This window comes from Meriones unguiculatus, chromosome 12 (assembly GCF_030254825.1).
Source record: "Meriones unguiculatus strain TT.TT164.6M chromosome 12, Bangor_MerUng_6.1, whole genome shotgun sequence".
In the NCBI taxonomy this organism is placed as follows: domain Eukaryota; kingdom Metazoa; phylum Chordata; class Mammalia; order Rodentia; family Muridae; genus Meriones; species Meriones unguiculatus.
In genome coordinates, this window is record NC_083360.1 from 31675104 (window position 1) to 31697130 (window position 22027).

The 22027-nt window shown below is 42.3% G+C and overlaps 1 protein-coding gene across 3 annotated transcripts in view; it reads left to right on the plus strand.

Moving 5' to 3' along the window:
• The window catches only part of Eif4enif1 (eukaryotic translation initiation factor 4E nuclear import factor 1), a 46848-nt gene extending 28465 nt beyond the window's left edge, over nt 1–18383 (plus strand). For all 3 annotated transcript variants that reach the window (XM_060365527.1, XM_021652058.2, XM_060365528.1), the window contains exons 7-19: nt 386–561; nt 2674–2809; nt 3016–3195; nt 4296–4528; nt 8522–8593; nt 8951–9134; nt 10086–10165; nt 10778–10917; nt 13637–13721; nt 14914–15046; nt 16253–16597; nt 17010–17174; nt 17653–18383. In XM_060365527.1, coding sequence (XP_060221510.1) covers nt 386–561; nt 2674–2809; nt 3016–3195; nt 4296–4528; nt 8522–8593; nt 8951–9134; nt 10086–10165; nt 10778–10917; nt 13637–13721; nt 14914–15046; nt 16253–16597; nt 17010–17174; nt 17653–17891 — 2168 coding nt within the window. In that variant the 3' untranslated portion in view covers nt 17892–18383. The remainder of the gene's footprint in view (nt 1–385; nt 562–2673; nt 2810–3015; nt 3196–4295; nt 4529–8521; nt 8594–8950; nt 9135–10085; nt 10166–10777; nt 10918–13636; nt 13722–14913; nt 15047–16252; nt 16598–17009; nt 17175–17652) is intronic.
• Nucleotides 18384–22027: the final 3644 nt, after the last annotated feature.

The following is a 22027-nucleotide window of genomic DNA, read 5'->3' on the forward strand; positions in this document are numbered from 1 at the left end:
TGTGTGTACACAAATAAATACGAAATTAAAATTTTTTTCCAATTTTTCAAGAGAGTTTCTGTGTGTACTAGCCCTGGCGCTCTCTCTCTCTTTCTTTCTCTTTTAAGGAAAGAAAGCTCAATATAGCATTGAAAACTTGACATATTTAGGAATGAGACCACAGTCCTTTCCCTCTTCTGTTAATGTTCTGGGTACTTGGCAACGACTGTTTAATTTCCCTGAGAAGGGACGCTAAATGCTTTATTATAGGAAGTGCAGTACCTACCCAGGAAATCTGTTTACAGTCATGTGTGGCTCTTGTGCATGTATATTGAGGGCCACAGGCCCAGAGTAAGACTGGAGTGTGTACTTGAACAGGTTATTTCTGTCCTGGTTTTGTTTTCAGGCATAGTGGAGTGCAATGGAGGGGTGGCTGAGGAGGATGAGGTGGAAGTCATCCTTGCCCAAGAGCCCTCTGCTGATCAGGAAGTTCCAAGGGATATTGTCCTACCCGAGCAGTCCCCAGGAGAATTTGACTTCAACGAGTTCTTTAACCTGGACAAGGTGCCGTGCTTGGCTTCGGTGAGTGTAACTGCTCATTGGCAAATGTGGATGGAAGGGTTAGAGAGCTGGCTTAGAAGATAAAACCCTTGAAGTGTAAGTGTGAGGGCTGAATGAATTTAGATGTCTAGAACTCAGATAAATGTTGGCAGTGTGTTGGCCCTCCTATAATCTCAGAAAGTAGAGACAGGGTTCTTGGAGCAAGCTGGCTAACTGAACTAGCAATGTTGATGAGCTATGGATTCAGGTGAGAGACCCTGGCTCAGTTTATAAAGCAGAGAGGAATGGAGGAAGATGTCTGTCATCAACCTCTGGACTGCCACTTGCACACAGGCATACGCACCCAAACATGTGTGCACCATACACAAGAACATCATATATACATAGCGCACACACACAGAATATCTTTAAATATATAGAATCTGGAAGTGGAGGTACACGCCTGTAATCTTAGCACTTGGGATGCTGAGACAAAAGGAGTTTGAGTCTGAGGTTATTAGCGGGAGCTGCATAGTCATTTCAAGACCAGCCTGACTGTATAGTGAAACCCAGCTCAGATAACCTTTTAGTTTAATTTAAAAAGGATAGAACATATAACTATGGTTAAATTTGACCTAGTGTTTTTCCCTCTCTCTCTCTTTTTTTTCCCCCTCCAGGGCAGGGTATCATTTGTTTTGTTTTGAGACAGGGTCTCTCTGTGTAGCCTTAGATGGCCTGGAACTCAGAGATTCACCTACCTTTGCTTCATAAATGCTAAGATTAAAGGCATGTATCACCACTTCCCAAATATATATGGAGACATATAAAAATATGTATGTGAATATATATATGTTTAAATCAGTTAAAAACTACTAAGGACAGTTGAAATATCACAACTTCTAGCTCTTCCATCAGGTGATAGCAAAGAAGGACATAGCAAAGGATGTCCTGATTTAATAGTCATCGTGGTGTTCATTTCGTGTGTAGGAAGGAGGTCTTGCTGTCAGACTCCCTGCTTCCCCCTGTGTTAAAAAGACCAAACTTGCCATGTGTAATTTCACACACCTTTAATCTCTACTTGAGAGGCAGAGGCAGGTGAATCTCTGAATTTGAGGCCAGGCTGGTCTACAAAGTGAGTTCTGGGACAGCCAGGGCTACACACAAAGAAACCATGTCTCAAAAAAAGAAGAAGAAGAAGAAGGGAAGGGGAATGTTTAAAATGTTTTGGTTTTTATATGGGTGGGTGCATACACACTCAGTGTATGTGGAGGTCAGAGGACAGCCTTATGAAATTGGTTGTCTCCTTCCACCTTCAGATCATCAAGCTTGTATCATAGGTGCCTTTTTACTTGCTAAAACTATGTCACCAGCCCTAAAATTTTACATTTTTAAACATTTGAAACAGTAACTATACCTTTTGGGCTGTTTTTGTTTTCCTTTCTGTTTTGGGGTATATGTATATATTTATGTTTAATATATATAATTCCTGTTTATAGTAAATTGGTTGTATTTTGCCTGCACTTACTTTCCCCTAACATGTATTGTTTATGGTGCTTTTATCTCCACTTGCTACGCTTTGACACTTTGACTGGAGTTATCCTTCTGTATATTTTTCCTTTTGATGTTTGTTTTTTGAGATAGGTTCTCAATGTGTGACCCTGGCTGCCCTCATCAACTTCCCAGGTACTAGGATTACATGTGTGGTACCGCCCTTGGCTAAAATAATGATCATTTCTTAGCTCTAATTTCTATCTTTGGCATCTCAAGGTTGCCAGGATTGAACTGCATATTCCTTTTAATATGAGACTACCGGGTTGGAACCAGGGGTTTCCTTCAGTCATTCCATCTTAAGCCCATCAGCAGAGTGTCAGACTGTTCCACTGTGCTGTTGAGTTGTGGTGTTGAAACTGAATCTCCTGAGGAGTTGGCTTTTCTAATGCGGCAGATGGTAGAGAACTGCAGCACGCTGTAACATAGAGGTTTTGCTCTATGTGCTTAAGAGCTCTGTGCTGTTATAGGCCCAAATTTGAGTTGCTCAAAAAGATCCAGAAGCGTCAGCGTTGTCAAAGGTAGTTTCAGAGTTGGCAGCTTAACGTTTAACCTCATGTCCTTTCCTGTAGACTGTTACCTTAGTCCCTCTGTCTTTCTTACCAGATGATAGAAGATGTTCTGGGAGAAGGGTCAGTCTCTGCCAGCCGCTTCAGTAGGTGGTTCTCTAACCCAAGCCGGTCAGGGAGCAGATCCAGCAGCCTCGGATCCACTCCCCATGAAGAACTTGAGAGACTCGCAGGTAAAATAGCTTCACATTCTATCCTTGTATGTCAGTTGAGCCTGCCCTGCCATGTTTCATTTTCTCTCCATTAATGAGTGCTCTGGTAGGATTAAAGAGGCTTTGGGTACTGAAAAGCCTTCACTTTCTGTTCTTTTTATGCTTTGGAAGGGAAGTTTTTACTACTCACTGGAACTAACTGTGAATATGTTTATTTACAAAATCAGGTCTGGAGCAAGCCGTCCTCTCTCCTGGACAGAACTCGGGGAATTATTTTGCTCCTATACCATCAGAAGACCATGCTGAAAATAAAGTGGACATTTTAGAAATGCTACAGAAAGCCAAAGTGGACTTAAAACCTCTTCTTTCTAGCCTTTCTGCAAATAAAGAAAAACTTAAGGAGAGCTGTAAGTGTTAAGAATCTGCTTTAGCTCTTTTAAGTTTACATGTTCTTAAAAAATGGTTCCAGTGTGCTGCTTCTCATCACGTCAGATACATGGCAGGATTTGGGAAATGTTTTTCAAAAGGATCCAGGCATGATGCCACATACATAGCCTTGAATCTTTAAAGCACTAGCTGGTCTAGAACTTGCCATATAGGCCAGGTTGACCTATAACTCAGAACTTCTGGCCTCTGCCTCCAAAGTGTACAAATGACCTCCAATTTTTCCCTCAGGTCCCAGTTATAACAGGCCAGTGAATGTTTCTGTCCTCTCAGACATAGCTTGCCTGATCTCACAACTGTGCCTCCATCTGCCACATTGTCATGTAGGCAGCAAGTCCTTAACATCAGTTCTGTCAGTCCACGTGCAGTCTAGCTGCCATTGAGCTGTCTGGGTTCTTGTCTTTGGTAGCAATGTCTGGTAGATTTGTTACAAGGTATCTTTCTGCCCGACACATGGAATCTCCTCAAATTTTGAGACAGTATCTCTGTAGTTCTTGTCCTAGAGCTCACCATGTAGTGAGCTTACCAAGTTTTGAAAACTCAGACCCCATAGGTATGAACTGCCATCCCTGTTCCTAGCATCTAAATATTTTTGGATTATTTTATTTATTTATGTGAATGTCTGTCTTTTTATGTATGTGTGTGGGCTGAGACATACAGGTTCTCTGAAACTGGAGTTGCAGGCAGTTGTAAGCTGTCTGGTGTGGGTGCTGGGAATTGAACTTGGGTCCTCTCCACGCATGTGCCACCCCCTCCCCCCACCCCTTTTTTTAGACAAGGTCTCTTTAGTCCTGGCTGTCCTGAAACTCACTTAGCTCTGTGTGCCTCTGCCTGCTGAGTGCTGGGATTACAGGTGCACCACCATGGCCAGCCATCTCTTCTATGTATATGCTTACAGCCTAGTCCTACGAAGAAACTGATTTTAGGAGTTTGGTCTGTCTCTTTTCAGTGTCAGCCTTTGACAGCCTCACTTCAGTTAGGAAATAGTTGTAATGACAGCCAGTGAGAATTCCTACCAAATACCCCTTTGTTTAATGTAACAAGAACTTTCTCAACTTCTCAGCACATTCAGGGGTTGTACTTTCAGTGGAAGAAGTAGAAGCAGGGCTCAAGGGCTTGAAAGTGGACCAGCAAATGAAGACTTCGACTCCCTTCATGGCAGAACATTTAGAGGAGACACTGAGTGCTGTAACTAGCAATCGACAACTCAAGAAAGATGGAGATATGACTGCATTCAACAAGCTAGTGAGCACCATGAAGGCAAGCGGGACTTTGCCTACTCAGCCCAAAGTCAGTGTAAGTATTCAGTACAACCTCAACAAGCCTCTATGCCCTGCTTCTGTGTCACCTCCCACTGCGATAATAAATGGGTTTATGAAGGTGTTCTGAGTAGACTGGAAATTTCTTTAGAAGTTGTTTGGTCTTTGGTGTATGTTTGTTCCTTAATTATGGATGTGCTGTTTGTTGTTAGAAAAATCGTATCTGTGGATAATGTATATGTTTAGGACAATCAGGTGATGAATTCCTTTCCTAAGAAAGGAAAATAATTGAGTTGTGCCTATAGCCCAGTTGTAAGAAACACATACCTAATATGTGGGGTCACCACTGCAAAAAGGAGAAAAGAAGAAAGTATTCCTTCAGCTGAACTGAACATAGTGTGTGTGCCTGTAACCCTGGTATCCGAGAGGATCAGGAGCTTGGGACCAGCCAGGGCAACCTGAGACCCAGTTGTTTGGCTTTTTTGTTTTTCAAGACAGTCTCTCTGGCACTCACTCTGTGGACCAGCCTGGCCTCAAACTCACAGAGGTCTGCCTGCCTCTGCCTCCTGAGTGCTGGGACAAAATGCATGCACCACCACCTCCTGGCCATGCCATACAAAAGAATTTTATAGTAAAATGTTTAAAAGATTTCTCTAGTTTTATTTGTACTATTTTATTTTTGTCTGTGCATGTGTGGTGCACACAGAGGTCAGAGAGGGTGTCAGATCCCCCCCCCCCGAAACTGGAGTTTCAGATGGTTGTGAGTAACCAAGTGGGTGCTAGGAACCGAATACAGGTCCTCTGGAAGAGCAACCAGTATGCTTAATCACCGAGCCACCACTCCCACCTCTTATAGTAATATCTTAGTTTTCACATTTTGTACTCATCTCTCAGATACTTGGATTACCTTTTTTCTTGATAGTCAAACAGATATTTTAAAATACGAAAGATCGAGCTGACTATGTGGTGCAGGCTGGAAAGTGTGGGCAGGATAATTACATGTTCAAAGGATAGCCTAGACTAGAAAAACCCCATCTCCTTTTTTTTTTTTTTCTTTCTTTTTTTTTTTAAGTATATATCAAAGAAGTGATTATAAGGCAGTTAAACCCTCTTAAATTAATAATAGTAAAAAGCTGTGACTATTTTGTTGTTGCTGCTGCTGTTTTTCAAGACAGGGTTTCTCTGTGTAGCCCACCCTGGTTGTCCTGGAACTCACTCTGTAGACCAGGCTGTCCTCAACTCACAAGAGTTGCCTCTGCCTCCTGAATTCTGTGATTAAAGGGGTGTACCACCACTGCCTAGCTGATTTTTTTCCCATGTTTATTTTTTTTTTAATTTCTGTGCATAAAGCTAGTTTATGCAGGTTTATATTTTTGGTTGTGAGCATACCTTTAATGGCTGAGCCATCACTGTAGCCCCTTAATGCAGGTTTATTATAATGTACTGATTTCTGTCATAACAGTGTTCAGAGAGTGGTTTCAGCCATGGTTTTCATATTATACTATCCCTTGGTGATATTTTTGATGAGGAAGATAGATAGATCTGAAAATGAAGCCTACACTCAGCTGCTGTGTATATCAGATCTGTCAAACTGGATTTTTCCTCCTCAGATTTGTTTTGTTTTGTTTTTGAGACAGGGTTTCTCTGTGTAGCCTTGGCTGTCCTGGGCTTTGTAGACCAGGCTGGCCTCGAACTCACTGTTGATCAGCCTGTCTCTGCCTCCCAGAGTGCTAGGATTACATGGGTACACCACTGTACCTGGCTCTAGGAAATACAAGTAACTAAAGTGTCAACAGCAATAAATGTTTGATTCACTGTCTTTTTTTTTTAATACACTTTTAAAACATTCTGCATGCATCTATATATTTTTGTGGGCAGATGTGTGCCATAACTTGTATAGAGGTCAGAGGACAACAAGAGAGTGGGTTTTCTCTTTGCACACTGAGTCGTGGAGTTGAATTTGGGTTGTCAGACAACAGGTACTTTTTCTGCTGATCCATCGCTCCAGCCTTAATTGTTTTTGTACCAAGGGAGTGATTTTTCAGCTTTTCCTATCTGACCAAGTTAAGGTCAAACAGGGGTGCCTTTCTTCCTGCCCTCTTGAAGGACATCTCAGGTTATACTATACAACTCAAAGGGGAATGATCTTGTAAACTACTTCAGAGTTTACAAGTTTTCACCCAAAGAGATATTAGATATCCACACTATCAAATGATTGGCATGTCTCTAGGCATGATGGTACACATCCTAGCATTAGGGGCTTAAGGCAGGATTATAAATTGAAGGCCAACCTGAGCTGCCTGCTAAATTTATGCTAGTATGAGCTATACAGCAAGACCTGGGTCATAAAAACCAAGGGCTGCCATGTAATTCAGGTTTCCTTTCTGTTACCTTGGGGTGTTGGCACTGACTAGTTTTTTCATTCAACTCGTCATAGGGTTGTTTTTCCTTTCATGTGAGCCTCCAAAGAAGTGGGGGCAAAGAAGGTAGGAGCTGTTGGGAGGAGGAAGCAGGAGGAGGCTTACCTGGGTTAAGATAAGAGATAGACTCTGTCTTGAAAGAAAAAGAAAGAAGGGGAGAGAGAAGTAAATTCAGTATTTCATATCTTAACCTTTTTTATTGCACAATATTGACCCTGAGTTTTGAGTGCAGTTGGTTTGATTTTGGAGTTTTATGTATATCTAGTTTAGGGTATGGTGAGGGACGGAGCTTCAGACACATGCTGATAAGAAGGATGGTATAAAAAGTAGCTAGATAAATATTTATACAAACGCAGAATGTATCCATGTCGCTTGTTTTATGTGTGAGATCCTGGTCTACTGGCAACCAAAGTCAGTGTCTTCAGCCATTGCTGCTGGATACTAGTTCTCATCTGAGTATGGACTGAAGGTTATCCCAAACTGTATACATGGGATTTACAGGCTCTCCTGCAATATGCTAAGCCGTGTGTAAAGTCGCCTATTTATCAGAATCATCTGCATGTATCCTCAATTCTAAAACCAACAATAAAAGGCTTGGAACCTTCTATGGACTTGCACAGAGCCATCTAATGGAAGGGGAATTGTATAAGGAACTGCTGGCTGAGTTCAGTGGCCGCACAGTATCTGGGTAGGCAGTAGGAGTTCAGGTTAGATAACACAGCAAAACCATCGCCAGATTCAGAGCAGAGGGGAGGCTGAATTTTATCCTGCATTTGAGCCTAACTTAAAATAGTAACATTAAGTTTCTGGGGTTGGACTGGAGAGATGACTCAGTAGTTAAGAGCACTGTCTGCTCTGTCAGCGGTCCTGAGTTCAATTCCCAGCAACCACATGGTGGCTCACAACCATCTAGAATGTGATCTGATGCCCTTTTCTGGCGGGCAGGAGCACATGTCGATAAAATGCTCATATACATAAAGATAATATTTTTTTAAGAAACGTTTCTGGGGTTTAGGGGATTTGTTTTGAGACAGGGTTTCTCTATGTTGCCTTGGCTATCCTGGAATTCACCATGTATTCCAGGCTATCCTTGAACTCAGTTCCACCTGGGATTTAAGGGCATGTGCTACCAAGCCCAATTGAAACTTTGAATTCTGACCAAATTTACTTGTTGTTCCTTATTTTTGTGACTCTTAGGAACAAGTCCAGGACCTCCTACATTCTAGACAAGTGTTGTGCCTCTTGTCTACCTTCCTAGCCATGTTTTGTGCCATCCAAGCTTGCCTCAAACTTTGATCCTTCTGCCTCAACCACCAGAATACTAGAAAGAGTACTAGCACTAACATCATGCCTAGTCCGTCATGTTTGTTAGTGATGGTTTGTTTTCTTTTATTTATTATTAGGTTTTTTTTCAAGAGTGCTGGGATTACAGGCTTGCACCACTGTGCCCGGCTGTATGTCTCTAATTTTAAATTTACTCTTTTCTGTGACTTGAGTATCATTCTGCTGTTTAACTGTCAACTCTTTGGTAGTATTTGCTATATTTTTGTGGTCTCCAGTGTATACATTGTGTTGAAGTTGCAACCAGTTTTCTTCCTTTCTTTTTTTAGCGGAACCTTGAAAGTCACTTGTTGGCCCCTACTGAGATTCCAGGCCAGCCTGTCCCTAAAAACATCCTACAGGTAAGTTAAGTCTTACACTGGTCCCTCAGAGTGACCGGTGTGTTGCAGCAATCAGATACACTGTTGCTAGGAATGCTATTCTAATACCAGTGGGCTGGACATGATGGCTTTGAATGTTTCCAGATGTTTGCATTTTCTGTGGAACTTGAGTGCCTAATCTGTATTTACAGGACTGATGTAAAGCAAATTGGTAGCTAAACATATGGTAAAATGCCTTGTGTGTACAGATGCCAGATCCTCAATACTGCATGAGAGAGTCACTGGCTAGCGTCCAAAAGTGAACTCATATTTCCAAACTTTTTTGACTAGAAGGAAAAAGTAGGTTTGTTCACCATGATCTGACATTTCTGCCTACAGGAACTTCTGGGTCAGCCAGTTCAGAGACCTGCTTCTTCCAATCTTCTCAGTGGCCTTATGGGGAGCTTGGAGCCTACCGCATCTTTATTGAGCCAAAGAGCGCCCTCTCCTCCTATGACACAGGTGTTTCAGACTCGTGCAGCCTCAGCAGACTACCTTCATCCAAGGATACCATCACCAATTGGTAACTAGTGCTTTCAGTGCTGGGATTGAATCCAGAGCCTCATGCCTGACATTGATGTAGGTTCCCAACTCAGTAATTGCTCTTAAGCATATCTATCTCCCACTTGTGTCCAGGTAGGTTATACTTGTTCCCTAGACTTGCAGTCTTTTTGAAGGGTATGCTTAAAGAATTTTAAAGGAAATGTATAAATGTGTTATATGATTTCTGTAGAGAGTGAAGGCAACATGTTCATAGTAAACTTCTTTATATAGCGCTTTACAGAGAATTCAGCTGAAAATAATTAATTTGGATCCTTAGGTCTCTCCTCAATAAAGAACTTTAGGAAAGCCAGGAGTGATGACGGTACACTCTATAGTGTCTGCATTTGAGATGAGTCAGGAGAATCTTAAGTTTTAAAGCCACCCTGGGCTAAATAATGAGTTTGAGGCTACACGGGCCAGCCAGTCACAGAGTAATGATTTTTTGGCATGCCACTGAAGTTGATAAATGGTGAGCTGTGAAAGCCTGTAGTTGTTTGAGAACGTGCCTGGAAGAAACAGCTGCGGCTGCCTTAATGTTTCTACCATCGAACCACTGGAGGCTGCTGGCTCATTCCCTTTGCCAGTCATATGCCTTAATATTTGTCCATAGTTGTATAAAGTTGTGTGGAAAGAGTCTGAGTTTAAGCTTCAGCTGGCTTGACACGCATGGACAGTTTGCTGAATAGAAATGTTGTTGGCTAGAGAGCTGAAAAAGGACAAAGGAGACAGCTTAGTGGAAGGTTACAGCAGTAGTGAGGCCATTAAGAGCTCTGTTTAAGATCCACATACATGTTGTGGGAGCAGAGGGGCAAAGGGGCGTCTTATCAGGCCAAAGAAGCAACACTTCCTGTTGTCCAAGGGCCAACATGCTGGTGGGGTGCTGTCCTGGGCTCTAATGCTTGATGATCATTGATTCTGAAATTTCCTGCAGGTTTCCCATCGGGACCCCAGCAGCTACTTGGAGATCCATTCCAAGGCATGCGCAAGCCCATGAGCCCTGTCACAGCCCAGGTCAGACCCAGTCTCTTTTCCCCTTCACCCTTGCTGTTGGTTATGGAGTAGAGGAATTGTATTACAACAATGAAATATGTGGTTTGTTCTGCAGTGACTATAGTTCAAGTTCATACAGAGGAGACAATTGCTGTGTGATGAGTACTGTTTACATTTAAAAAAAAACTTTAGGATTTACTTATTTTATGTGTATGAATGTTTTACTTCCATATATATTTGTATACCACTTGTGTATCTCATTGCCCAAGGAATTTTCAAAAAGGCATCGGATCCCCTGGACCTAGAGTTATGGATGGATGGTTGTGAACTGCCATGTGGGTCTGGGAATTGAACCCGGATATTCTGCAGTAGTAATAATGCTCTTAACCACTAATCTATATATAAAATCTTAAAATTATTAAATATAAATATAATTTGTATTCTATGTAAATATATCATATATTTATAATATATATAAATTTTAAAATATCATTCCGTAGACAGCAGCATAACTTAGTTATTTCTAGTAGTCAGTTTTCTTACTACTGTTTGAACCATGAGGCAGACCTTTGTGGCAGTGCATTGAACTGGCTCGTCCTTGACTTGTCTTTCCCTGCTTTCTCTGCTGAGCAGATGAGCCAGCTAGAACTGCAGCAGGCTGCCTTGGAGGGGCTGGCCCTACCGCATGACCTTGCAGTACAGACAGCACCTTTCTACCAGCCTGGTTTTAGCAAACCACAAGTGGACAGAACCAGAGATGGACTCAGAAGCAGGTAAATAATCCTACTTAGGCAGGTTCGGTGCTGATCTGTAAATACAGTCTTCATGAGATTGGTAAATCATGTATCATAAAAATCATCTGTGGCATACGCTAATCCAAGCGTAAGGTAGAAATTCCATCCCACTGCAGATGCTGTCAGTACAAGTACAGTTGAGTTGTCTGGGATCGTGCCATGTGCCCTTTGCCAGTATTACCATTTTGTCTCCCTCACAAGTGACCACTGTCTAACCTTTAAAAATAATTAGTACCTTAATTTTGTTTTATAATTTTGTATAGTTTTTCTGTTTGTCTTATATTTTTGGTCTTTCGAGACAAGGTTTTTCTATGTAGCCTTTGCTGTCCTGAAACGTACTCTATAGACCAGGCTGACCTTGAACTCAGAGACTGGCCCTGCCTCTTCTCTCCTAAGTGCTGGGACTAAAGGCGTGTACCACCTTCGACCACCTGGCTGTTTTGTATTCTTATTTTTTAAATGATTTTTGGGTTTCAGTTAACTAAATAGTCAGAAAGTCCAATATCTCAGAATTGGACCTTACAATTTATTACAAGTAAATATATCTTTTAAATTTAACTATTTAAAAATACTATCAGTATTTCTATTGGTTTTTTGTTCTGTTTTGATTTTTTACAGTACTGGGGATTGAACTCAGGGCCTTGGACATGCACCCTGTTATACACTCACACCTACTAACCTTAATATCTGGTTTGTTTGAGTTACGGTTTCTCTGCGTAGCCCTTGCTGTCCTGGAACTCTATAGACCAGGCTTTCCTCAGACTCAGAGATTGGCCTGCCTCTGCTTACAGTACTGGGATAAAAGGAGTGCAGCACTGCTTGGCTTTGTTTCTATATTGTTTTGCTGTTTGTTTTATTTTTTGTTTGTTTTTTGAGGCCGGCAGGGTCCCACTGTTTAGCCTTGGCTAAACTGGAATTCCCATCAATTTTCCTGTGTCTGTTTCTGGAGTGATGGCATTGTGTATGCCATTATGTTGAGCTCAGCCCTTGGGCTTTTGATTCATGGCCTCAGTATCACTGGCCTTGAACTGTGTAGCCTTTCCCTCTTGTATGCTGGGATTCTAACTTTCAGATTCTCTTAATGTAGGATTGTTACAACAGTTCGTTGGTAGAGCTAATGGATGAGAGCTTTTTTAAGATTTATTTTATTTATTGTGTGTGTATGCACTTTCCACATGAGACTGCTTGTGTCTTTGTGAGTTTATTGTGCCATAGTGTGTGTACAGAATCCCAAAGAGGTCAGAAGGCTAACTGGAACTGGAGCTAATAGTGGGTAGTGGGAGTTGAACCCTCTTGAAAAGCATTTTAACTGCTGAGTCATCTCTCCAGCATAGCTTGGTTCTTTTGTTTGCTTCATTGTTTTCTTAAATGTACGATACCTTGTGCATGCTGGATTTTTTTTTTTTTTGTTATGTTTGTTTTTTGGCCTACAGCATAAGAGTATAACTTCCTAGAGACTTCATTTGTTCTGTTCCTGTTGTGTCTTTAGTACTGACAGTGTTGCCTAACAGTGTTTACAAAAAAGGAGTGAGTGATAAAATTATGTGAATCTGAACCCTCCAGGTTTGGGGATCTTTCCCATGTACACTTAGAATATATTGCACATGTGCTGAGACTTTCTCGCAGGGTAGCATGGAATTGTTTTTAACTCCATCGAAAAGCTTACAGATTTAGGATCCCATATTTACCTGATTCAGTCATTGCCTGTAAGCACAATGAGGCACTCACTAGCCAGTGAGCACACGTAAGCTTTTTTGCCTACCAAAATTTCATGTCAGCCCTGTTTTCTGTCTTTCCCCAGGCTGAAGGAGAATAAATAGAATAGCTAGGGATAGAAATCCCAGCACTTGGAAGGCAGAGGCAGGAGGGTGTCTGATTTCAAGGTCAGCCTGGTCTACATTGACTTTGACAGGTCTCTTGTCAAAGGCATAGATCAGGTGTAATGAATTTAACTGGGTTATAAAATATCTGATGCTCCCAGATGACGGTTTGTTTGCTTTGAAATACTATCTCGGATACAGAGCATCAGTTGCATTACAGGCACTGCTAATTACTGCTACCCCTACCCTCCGGAGTATACCAACCCCAATCAAGGCTTCTAGCCACCCTACTAATTGTAGTCCAGAGCTAAACTATGGACCAGTGTAGATGACCCTTCATACCCTTGATTCCCTGTGCTCTCTGCCTGAACGCTTCTTCTAACCCCCTCTTCCCTCTGGGACAGGGTTTCTCTGTGTAGCCTTGGCTGTCTTAGAACTCTGTAGACCAGACTGGCCTCAAACTCAGAGATCCACCTGCCTCCCAAGTGCTGGGATTAAAGGAGTGTGCCACCACTCCAGCTTCTCTTTAGCTTCATACTGCTCTCACCTAGCTTAATGCTGCTTCTTCCTCCAAATAACTTCCTCGGGGTTTCTGGAGTTCTGATCCTTATTCCCTTTCTGCTTTATTTTCCCACTATAACTTGTTTGTGTCTTCACTGATATCCCCTGGTTTGCCTCAGGTTATTGACTGCTCCTACTACAAAGAGCTTTTTTCCTTCCCTCAGAATTTAGCAGATAGTTTTTCATATTTTGAATGTTTGAGAATGTTTGGGTAAGTGACAATATAGTAACTTCTTGGACTGGTCTTGAGTTACATGGTTTTAGAATTTGGCATTCAAGTAGTTTGGAGCTGACACTGTTAATTGATTTGTTCGCAGGCAACAGCGAGTGACAAAGTCACCAGCACCCATGCACCGAGGAAATTCCTCTTCCCCGGCTCCGGCTGCCTCCATCACAAGCATGGTCAGTGACCTTTAGTAACTGCCTGACTTTAAGATTTCTAAGATTTCTCCATCTTGCTGTCTGTGTTGTACCAGCGTGTCCCATGTCTTTGAATGCCTTCCATAGGAGTACTGATTTTGTACATCTTGTTTATTAGGTCTTCCCCTAACCCAGTATTCTAGTAAAGAACATTTTCTATGTTGAGGAAAGTATGTTCTAGCAGATAGATGTACTTGCATCAGGACACAAGAAGCCTACAGTGCTTAAACTTTTAAGCTGGGCCTGGCCCGGTGGCACATGCCTTTAATCCCAGCATGTGGGAGGCAGAGGCAAATGTATTTCCGAGTTTAAGGCCAACCTGGGCCTGTGTTAGGGCCTAATGAGACCCTGTCTTAAAAAACAAACCAAAATAGCTGGTATGGGGAAGTAGAAGGAAAAAGGTACAGCAGGAGATGAGAGAGGAGTGACTCTTCATATTACAGGGAGTCCAGTGAACATTCCGGCAAGTCCACACATTGCTCTCCCTCCGTTATAGGTTTATCTGTAGTGATAAGTCTCGCTTATAGACCTTTATTACCCAATCAAAGTTGACAGACAAGGGGAAAAAAACAACTGTTCTGTGCTTCAGGACTCCATATGGGTCTCTGCACTCAAAGGCGCTTACTGTAGAGAAACTGGAAGTAGTTTTATTCATGAGTTAGGCCTGTCTCCTGCCTTGAAATTTTTGGGCACATGCATAATAAAGTCATTAGGAAATAAACAGGAACAGAAGACCCTCAATGATGGTAAGTCCCAGTAGATGGCGAAATCTGTAAGATACCTTGTAGTTTTCTTGTATGTTTACCAAGGCATAGTTCTAGCCATACCCACCCCCTCTTGCTAGCCCCATCTCAGGCTTGGATAAACAGGAGAACAGAAACAGATACATTTTTACAGGGTTGTGGACAATGACTACTTGCTCCTTTGTATTTTCTTCCAGTAGCTATATAGACCAGAGCATTAGAATTGCCTCTGCCAGTGAAATGGGGTCTCTTCACCTTGTTGAATATCAAGGGCAAGTGCTTCATAGCCCAGTATTTAAGGGCTCCCAGGCATGTTTAACCCTAGGTTTAATCCCCCGTATCAAAAAAAAAAAAAAAAAAAAAAAAAAGGCACTGGCTTAGTATTAGGAAAGGCACTTGAATATGCTGAGTCTGCCTCTTCTTCTCTGCAGCTTTCCCCTTCCTTCACCCCTACCTCAGTGATCCGGAAGATGTATGAAAGCAGAGAGAAAAGCAAGGAGGAAATAGCACCAGGAACAGTGGTTCCTGGTGATGGTAAAGAGGATACGCAGAAGGCCAGCGAAGGTACGGCCTGCCCTGTGTCAGAGCATAGGCATGCATGACTGCAGTGTCAGGGAGATGTCGGTGAGCTTGTTCACTTGACATTGTGGCCAGCTGGATAAAGGTGTTTTCGTTTAGGATTCTTACTAGTCTTCCAAGCTGAACAACAAAAGCATTTGGCATATTAATACAGTTCATTTCTTTCTAACATTTTTGTGTATTGCCTGTGGTATGTCTGCACCATGTGCATCCAATGCCTAAGGAAGCCAGAAGACCTCAGGGCCTCTACAACTGGAGCTACAAGTGGGTGTGAGCCACCATGTGGGTTCTGGGAACAGGTCCTCTTCAATAACATCAGTGCTTTAACTGCTGATCTATCCTCTAATCCAAGCTGTTTTGTTTTGAGGGACAAGGTCTCCGGAGCTGTGTGGCCCAAACTGGCTGTATACTGGGTCCACTCCTTGCCTTTTGTCCCAAGCACTAGGGCTAAACTTGTTATGGATTTTGTTTGTTTGGTTTTGTTTTATTTGAGACAGGATCTCACTGTGTATCCCTAGCTAACCTCAAGCTCACAGACATTACTGGTCTCTGCCTTCCAAATCCTGGGATTAAAGGCATCATCCATACACCTGACAATTTGTGCTTTTTGTTTTGAAATAGTATGTCAAATTTTTTTGGGCTGTGTCAAAAATCCTTTATGCACTGGGAATGGAACTCAGTGGTAGAGTTGCTCCCCTCAAGAAAGGAAAACAATATCAGATGTCCATTATTCCAGCAAAAAAAAAAAAAAAATTCAAGTCCTTAAAACTTAGCTTCTACAAGCTGGAAAGATGGGTCAGAAAACTGGTTCCTTTTCTACAGATCTTGGGTTCGATTCCCAGCACCCACATGGAAGCTCTCAACCATCTGTGATTTCAGCCCTAGGGTATCCAGCATCATCTTCTAGCCCTTTGTGAGCATTGAAGTCACATGGTGCACAGGCATACATGTAGGCAAAACACCTATCCGTATCCATCTAATAAAAAATGATTAAAACAATTTTGGCATCCAGTCCCAGCTCAAGGCCTTCCTGCCCTGTGACCATAAGTCAACTCTCCTGGGCTTCTAGAGTTGCAGGTGTATAAGAACTGCCAGCTTTTTAAAAACTTAAGTTTTGCTGGGTTGGTGGGAACTGAAATAAGTTGGAAAAGGAGGTCAATACCAAAATATTCTGTGATTGAATCTTTACAGAGAACCTGCTGTCGTCCAATCCCATACCCAATACTGATCAAGACTCTTCTCCTACGACAAATCCTAAACTTTCGACATTACAGCGGTCTTCGTGCCCTACCCCACTGTCCCAGACCAACCGTTATACCAAAGAACAAGATTATCGACCTAAAGCAGCTGGAAGGAAAACGCCCACCTTGGCATCCCCGGTTCCAGGAACACCTTTTCTCCGACCTACCCACCAAGTTCCCCTCGTCCCTCATGTTCCTATTGTTCGGCCTGCGCACCAGCTTCACCCTGGGTTAGTCCAAAGGTTGATAGCCCAAGGGGTACATCCACAGCATCTTCCAAGTTTGCTCCAAGCTGGTGAGTTTCTGATTAGGTATGGACATTGGTCCTAGTATAGAAATTGCTGCCACTAATAAAAGTGTTACATTATGGCAGGCATTCCGAAAAGAACATACTAGATTCTTCTACCTAAGTACTGGACAGTAGATCCAAAGCATCTCACCCCTTTAGCCCATGAAATGATTAGGAAACCTGCCAGTCAGCGCTGGCACAGGCCTTTTAATGCTAGCAGTCAGAAGGCAGGTGGATGTGAGTTTGAGGACAGCCAGGGATTAAAACCCTTTTTATTTTTCTAAGGGGGGGAGGGGCACCACCACACCCACATTTTTATTCTTATAAGTTTCCAAATCAGCAACAGTGTTTGGCAAATTTTGAAATGTCTATGTATACTGACCCAACTTCTCAGAAGTTTCTTCATCTCCCCCATCAGGTGTGCTTCCTCCTGGGATGGACATGGCTCCTTTACAGGGACTATCTGGCCCACTGCTGGGTCAACCCTTGTACCCTTTCTCTGCTGCTAGTCACCCTCTCCTAAGCCCTCGTCCTGGGACCCCTCTGCATCTGGCAGTGATGCAGCAGCAGCTACAGCGTTCAGGTGAGGTTTGAGGATAGGATGGGCTAATGGACCACACCGGAAGTTTGAGACATTTTCAGTAGCAGTATTTTCATTGACCCCATTCCTTAGCTTGTCCTTCAAAGGATGGGTGTCACTAGAAAAGCAAGTGAAGTAAGCTGACCTTTAAGGTCTCTGAAGTTCTTGTTACTGCAAGGACAGTGGGAGCCGGGCCTGCTCTGGCTTTGTTTCACCTCTTCAGGTACCTTTAGCTTTCCTGTCTAGCATTCTGCACTTGTTTGGGAAGGCCTGGGTTAAATCCTCTGTTAGACTTCCCACCCCTAAAAGTAAACTGTTCAAGCAAAGCAAAGTAAGTCAGAAAATCCTACCAATAGTGACAGCAGGGATTGAAGTAGCTAAGCGTTTTCTTGGTAGACTTAGGGAGTTCTGTGGGTGGGTGTGGGTGAAGCAAGGCCTAGTATAGAACAACTTCGGTTCACTGACTCTCTTCTCTCTCTAGTTCTGCATCCTCCAGGCTCCGGTTCCCAGGCAGCAGCTCTCGGCGTTCAGACTCCTCAGAACGTGCCCAGCAGGTCAGGCCTGCCCCACATGCACTCCCAGCTGGAGCATCGCACCAGCCAAAGGAGCAGTTCCCCTGTGGGCCTTGCCAAATGGTTTGGCTCAGACGTGCTACAGCAGCCTCTGCCCTCCATGCCCACCAAAGTCATCAGTGTAGATGAACTGGAATACAGACAGTGAGCAGGGTGGGCAGGCTCACCCATGTCTGGACCTTGTGGTGGCACCCTGGTCATGACTCATTCCCCATCTTTGTTTATGGGCTTTTAGATTGGAGCACACTGTGTGAAGATGTTTAGGGGACCCACATGCCTACATTATGACAGAAGGCTACTAAATTATCAAATGGAGCCTACATGGTCCACGTACGGGGGGGCACAGTATTGTCAGTCCTGTAAAGTCTTTCTTTTATATGTGAATGAAGTGTTGGTGTCTAGAGGTGACACCTAAGGGTTCTAAGAAAATAAAATGTATAGACCCTTATTATGTACAGACCTGTGTATAGACTTTTGTACATACATATAGGATAGCTTTTTTGAACTTATACATACAGCTGTACATAAAGTAGCTATTAGTTAGGCCTGTGTCAACTGTTTGGATTTTTTTTTTCACTTGTATATTTGGGACTTTTTCTTTTGGTTTATTAAAGTTGCATATGCCACGTGTGTGAACAAAGTAAGTGGTACTGTGTTTATTTCCCCCATGAATCTCAGTTTCTAACACAGAAACAAGATATTTAAGTTTTTCCTGAACATAAAGTATAGATTGTAGCAAATACAAGGGTATCGACATTGTACCTTTTCTAAACTCAAACTGACCTGATGTGTCTGAAAATTACTGGCCCATCCTGTTAATATAGCTTACCTCTCCAACTTTTTTCTCTTCCCTTGCCTCTGCTCTGTTAGCTCCTCCTGTTTTATGTATATCTACTCTTCCACTCAAAAATTTTGCTTGAAACTTATGGTTCAGTATTATAGAGCTTGAAGGGAAAGCATCCTAAAGGATAGTCTTAACTAAAGGTTTTCCAATCCTTTTGTTACACTTATTTTCACGTTAATTTACCCAATTACTAGATAATTTTGGATATGGGGCCATATATGCTATTTTAACTCCACTGTAGAGATTAAAATTAAACCATTCTCTTTCATAGTACTCTGTCAGATTTTTACTATAAGGATAAACATAGTCTGTGGCTCCTAAGTCTTGACAATATTATAATCTTTCAAATGCCCACTCTGCTCTGCACTGGGAGAGACAAGGGATCACTTTTCAACAAAGCCTGGCTGTGAATTAAGCATGAGTGCAATCTGGTGCTTCCAAGCTTATTAGATGTGCTCAGGCTCTTCGTGACTCCTCAGCCTCAGAAACCTGCTGTGTAGATTGACACAAAAGAATCTGGAAAAGCAATCCCAACTGTCAATGGAGGAACACTAGTGCACTTTCCCCACGTGTCTGGCTGAGGCAACAGAGGACGCTTCAGGTTGAAGCTGGTAGAACAGGTAAGACAAATGAAGGCACAGGCTAACTGGCAAGATGAAGCAGAAAGGGAGCAAGGGCATTAAGCCTAAGCAGAAGCTAGACAGACTGAAGAAAGGTGGAAGAAGCTCTAAAAGTTAATGGTCAGTTTTGCCTACCTGAAACTTCAATACATAAAGACAGTGTTCCAGGAGCTAGGGCCTTACAGAAAAACAGGAAGAAATGCTTAGTGCAAAAACAGGTCTTAAGCCAAGTGTGGTGCCTCACGCGTGTAGTCCAGTTCCTTCATAAAGTTAACACAGGAGGATCACCTGGAGCTTCAGGCCAGCCGGCCAGAGGTTCCAGTCACACTCGGGGAAGGGGTCTTTGGAACAAGTTTGTTGTCATCTAGTATGCATCAGATGAGTACTTGGGGCTGGAAAGATGGGAAAAACCAAGGCTTAAGAGAAGCTTCAATACAAAATAAGCACACAAACCTACATCAGGCCAGGACAGATAGAACTACAGTAGCACTGCCTGCTCTTACAGAAGACCCAGGCTTCATCTCAAGAAGCTCATATCTGTCACTCCAGTTCCAGGCACACAAAGGCAAAACATACATATATACATAAATGAAAAATAAAAACCAACATTGAAAGAGGGCACGTGAGATAAGAGAAATAACAGTGCTTCCCAAAGGAAGTTGAGGAACAATGAATCCTTTGGAAGGCATGAATCAAACTGGGAAGAGTATACATAGGGGCTGGGTCTTGCCACTATTACAAGCTTTATGGAATGAGACATAAAGATAATTTACAGGAATAAAAAATAAAATAGAGCCAGGTTAAATAAACTCTATTGCCTTTCTCAGCAACCTAATGAGAAAAATGATTTCAGTTTCTTAGAGCTACATAGTAAGACACTGTATAACAAATTACTGTACTCTGGATATTACTCAGCTCAAGGTTCTTGCAGACATTTTTTGATTTTCAAGAGGAGTTAGCTACCCCAAAAAGCCAACAAGCTGTAGTAAATAGAGTAGGTAAGAATCTGTGAAAATGCCATTTCAATGATGAATCTAATGCTTCTCTCTTCAATAAGCTTTAGCATCCTAACTAATAAATGGTGCAGAATAGAAGTCTGCTTAGCTATACTAAAGCCAAGAAAACAAAACAGGAAATTTAAGCCATGCCATAAGACTCAAACCACCAGACTTCCTTAGACAACAGAAGGGCTGTAAGAACGCACCAGAATGGGTGAAGTGGGTTATGCTTTTTCCCAACAGTTGGGAGGCAGGGACAGGAGCATCCCTTAAAGGCCAGCCAGAAGAGTTACATAGCTGGGACCTTGTCTCCTTTTTTTGTTTTTTAGAAAACAGGGTTTCTTCTGCGTGTAGCCCTGGGTATCCTAGGATTCGATCCGCAGACCAGGTTGGCGTCGGAATCACTGCTGCTTTTGCCTCCCAAATGCTGGGATTAAAGGCGTGCGCCATGACCACATGGCTGAAACCTTGTCTCAAAGCCAAAAAATAAAAAATAAAATAGAGCCAGGTTAAATAAACTCTTAAGTTTCCCTGCCTCTGGAGGGGTAAATTAAGAGTTTATTTAACCTGGCTCTATTTTTTGGATTATTATTATTATTTATGCTATCTTCTCATAATGGACTATGCACATACAACGCTTCAAACACCACACCTAGTTACCCCTTTCAAACCTTCACCTACATCAGGCTACACATATTCCCATCTCTGAACAGTAATATGGATTTGCCCATAATAATAGACATAGAAAGTCACTATTAAAGAGTATTCCCATTATTATAGGTGTGACTAAAAGGACTGATCTGGCCTTACCTGGTTCTAGGTGCATATACAGTAATGTAAACTGTCATCTAAATCACTTGGAGGGGAATCTAACACAACACCTTATACTCATGACTGGGTGTATAGATGACAATCTAGATGTAACTTGGGAAGTGACATGCAATAGGAAAAATGAATATATAACCTATAAATAAAATAGAAAACACCAAGACAGGCATCGTGGCATGTGCCTTTCTTTAATTAGCACTTGGAAGCAGGAGGAGGAGGAATCACCTCAGTGAGTTCAAGACTAGCTGGTTGGGGGAGTAGAGAGATGGCTCAGAACACTGGATGCTCTTCCAAAGGTCCTGAGTTCAATTCCCAGCAACCACATGATATCTCACAACCATCTATAATGAGATCTGTTGCCCTCTTCTGGCCTGCATAAGAACATGCAGGCAAAATACTGTATAAATAACAAATCTTTTAACAACAACAACGAAAAAAGACTAGCCTAGTCTACAAGGGTAGTTCCAGGATACCAAGACAACACACACCTTGTCTCTAAATAAATAAAAATACGACAAACTTTTAAAAGATTTTTCAAATAGAGAACCCCAAACTCTGCATTGGTAACCAGCCCCTTTCTTTAGACAGCTTGAGAGCCTGGGCTGTATAGCACTATGTCCTTGAGTACTCTCACTCAGCCAGAAGTCACCTTTGACAGTATAGCTACCCCCCCATAATCTACTCTATTGTTTTACTCCAAATAAACTTACTTCCTTCTAAATGCAAATCCCTATGAGGACTTAGTTTCAATTTTTTGGATAAGAGGCCAAAAACTTGGAAATACCTGACCCAGATCCCAACAACTGGCAGCGCATTTCCAGCCAGTGTTCCTGACACAAACTATATCTTCCCTTCAGAACCATCTAAGTCCCAAATAAGAGAAAAGGTAAATGTATTTTGTTATGAAGTCAAACTTGAACTAACCACACCATCAAGCATGATCCTGAACTCCTCGAACACCCTTGCCTTTACCTTTCCAAATACTGGAAGGCCA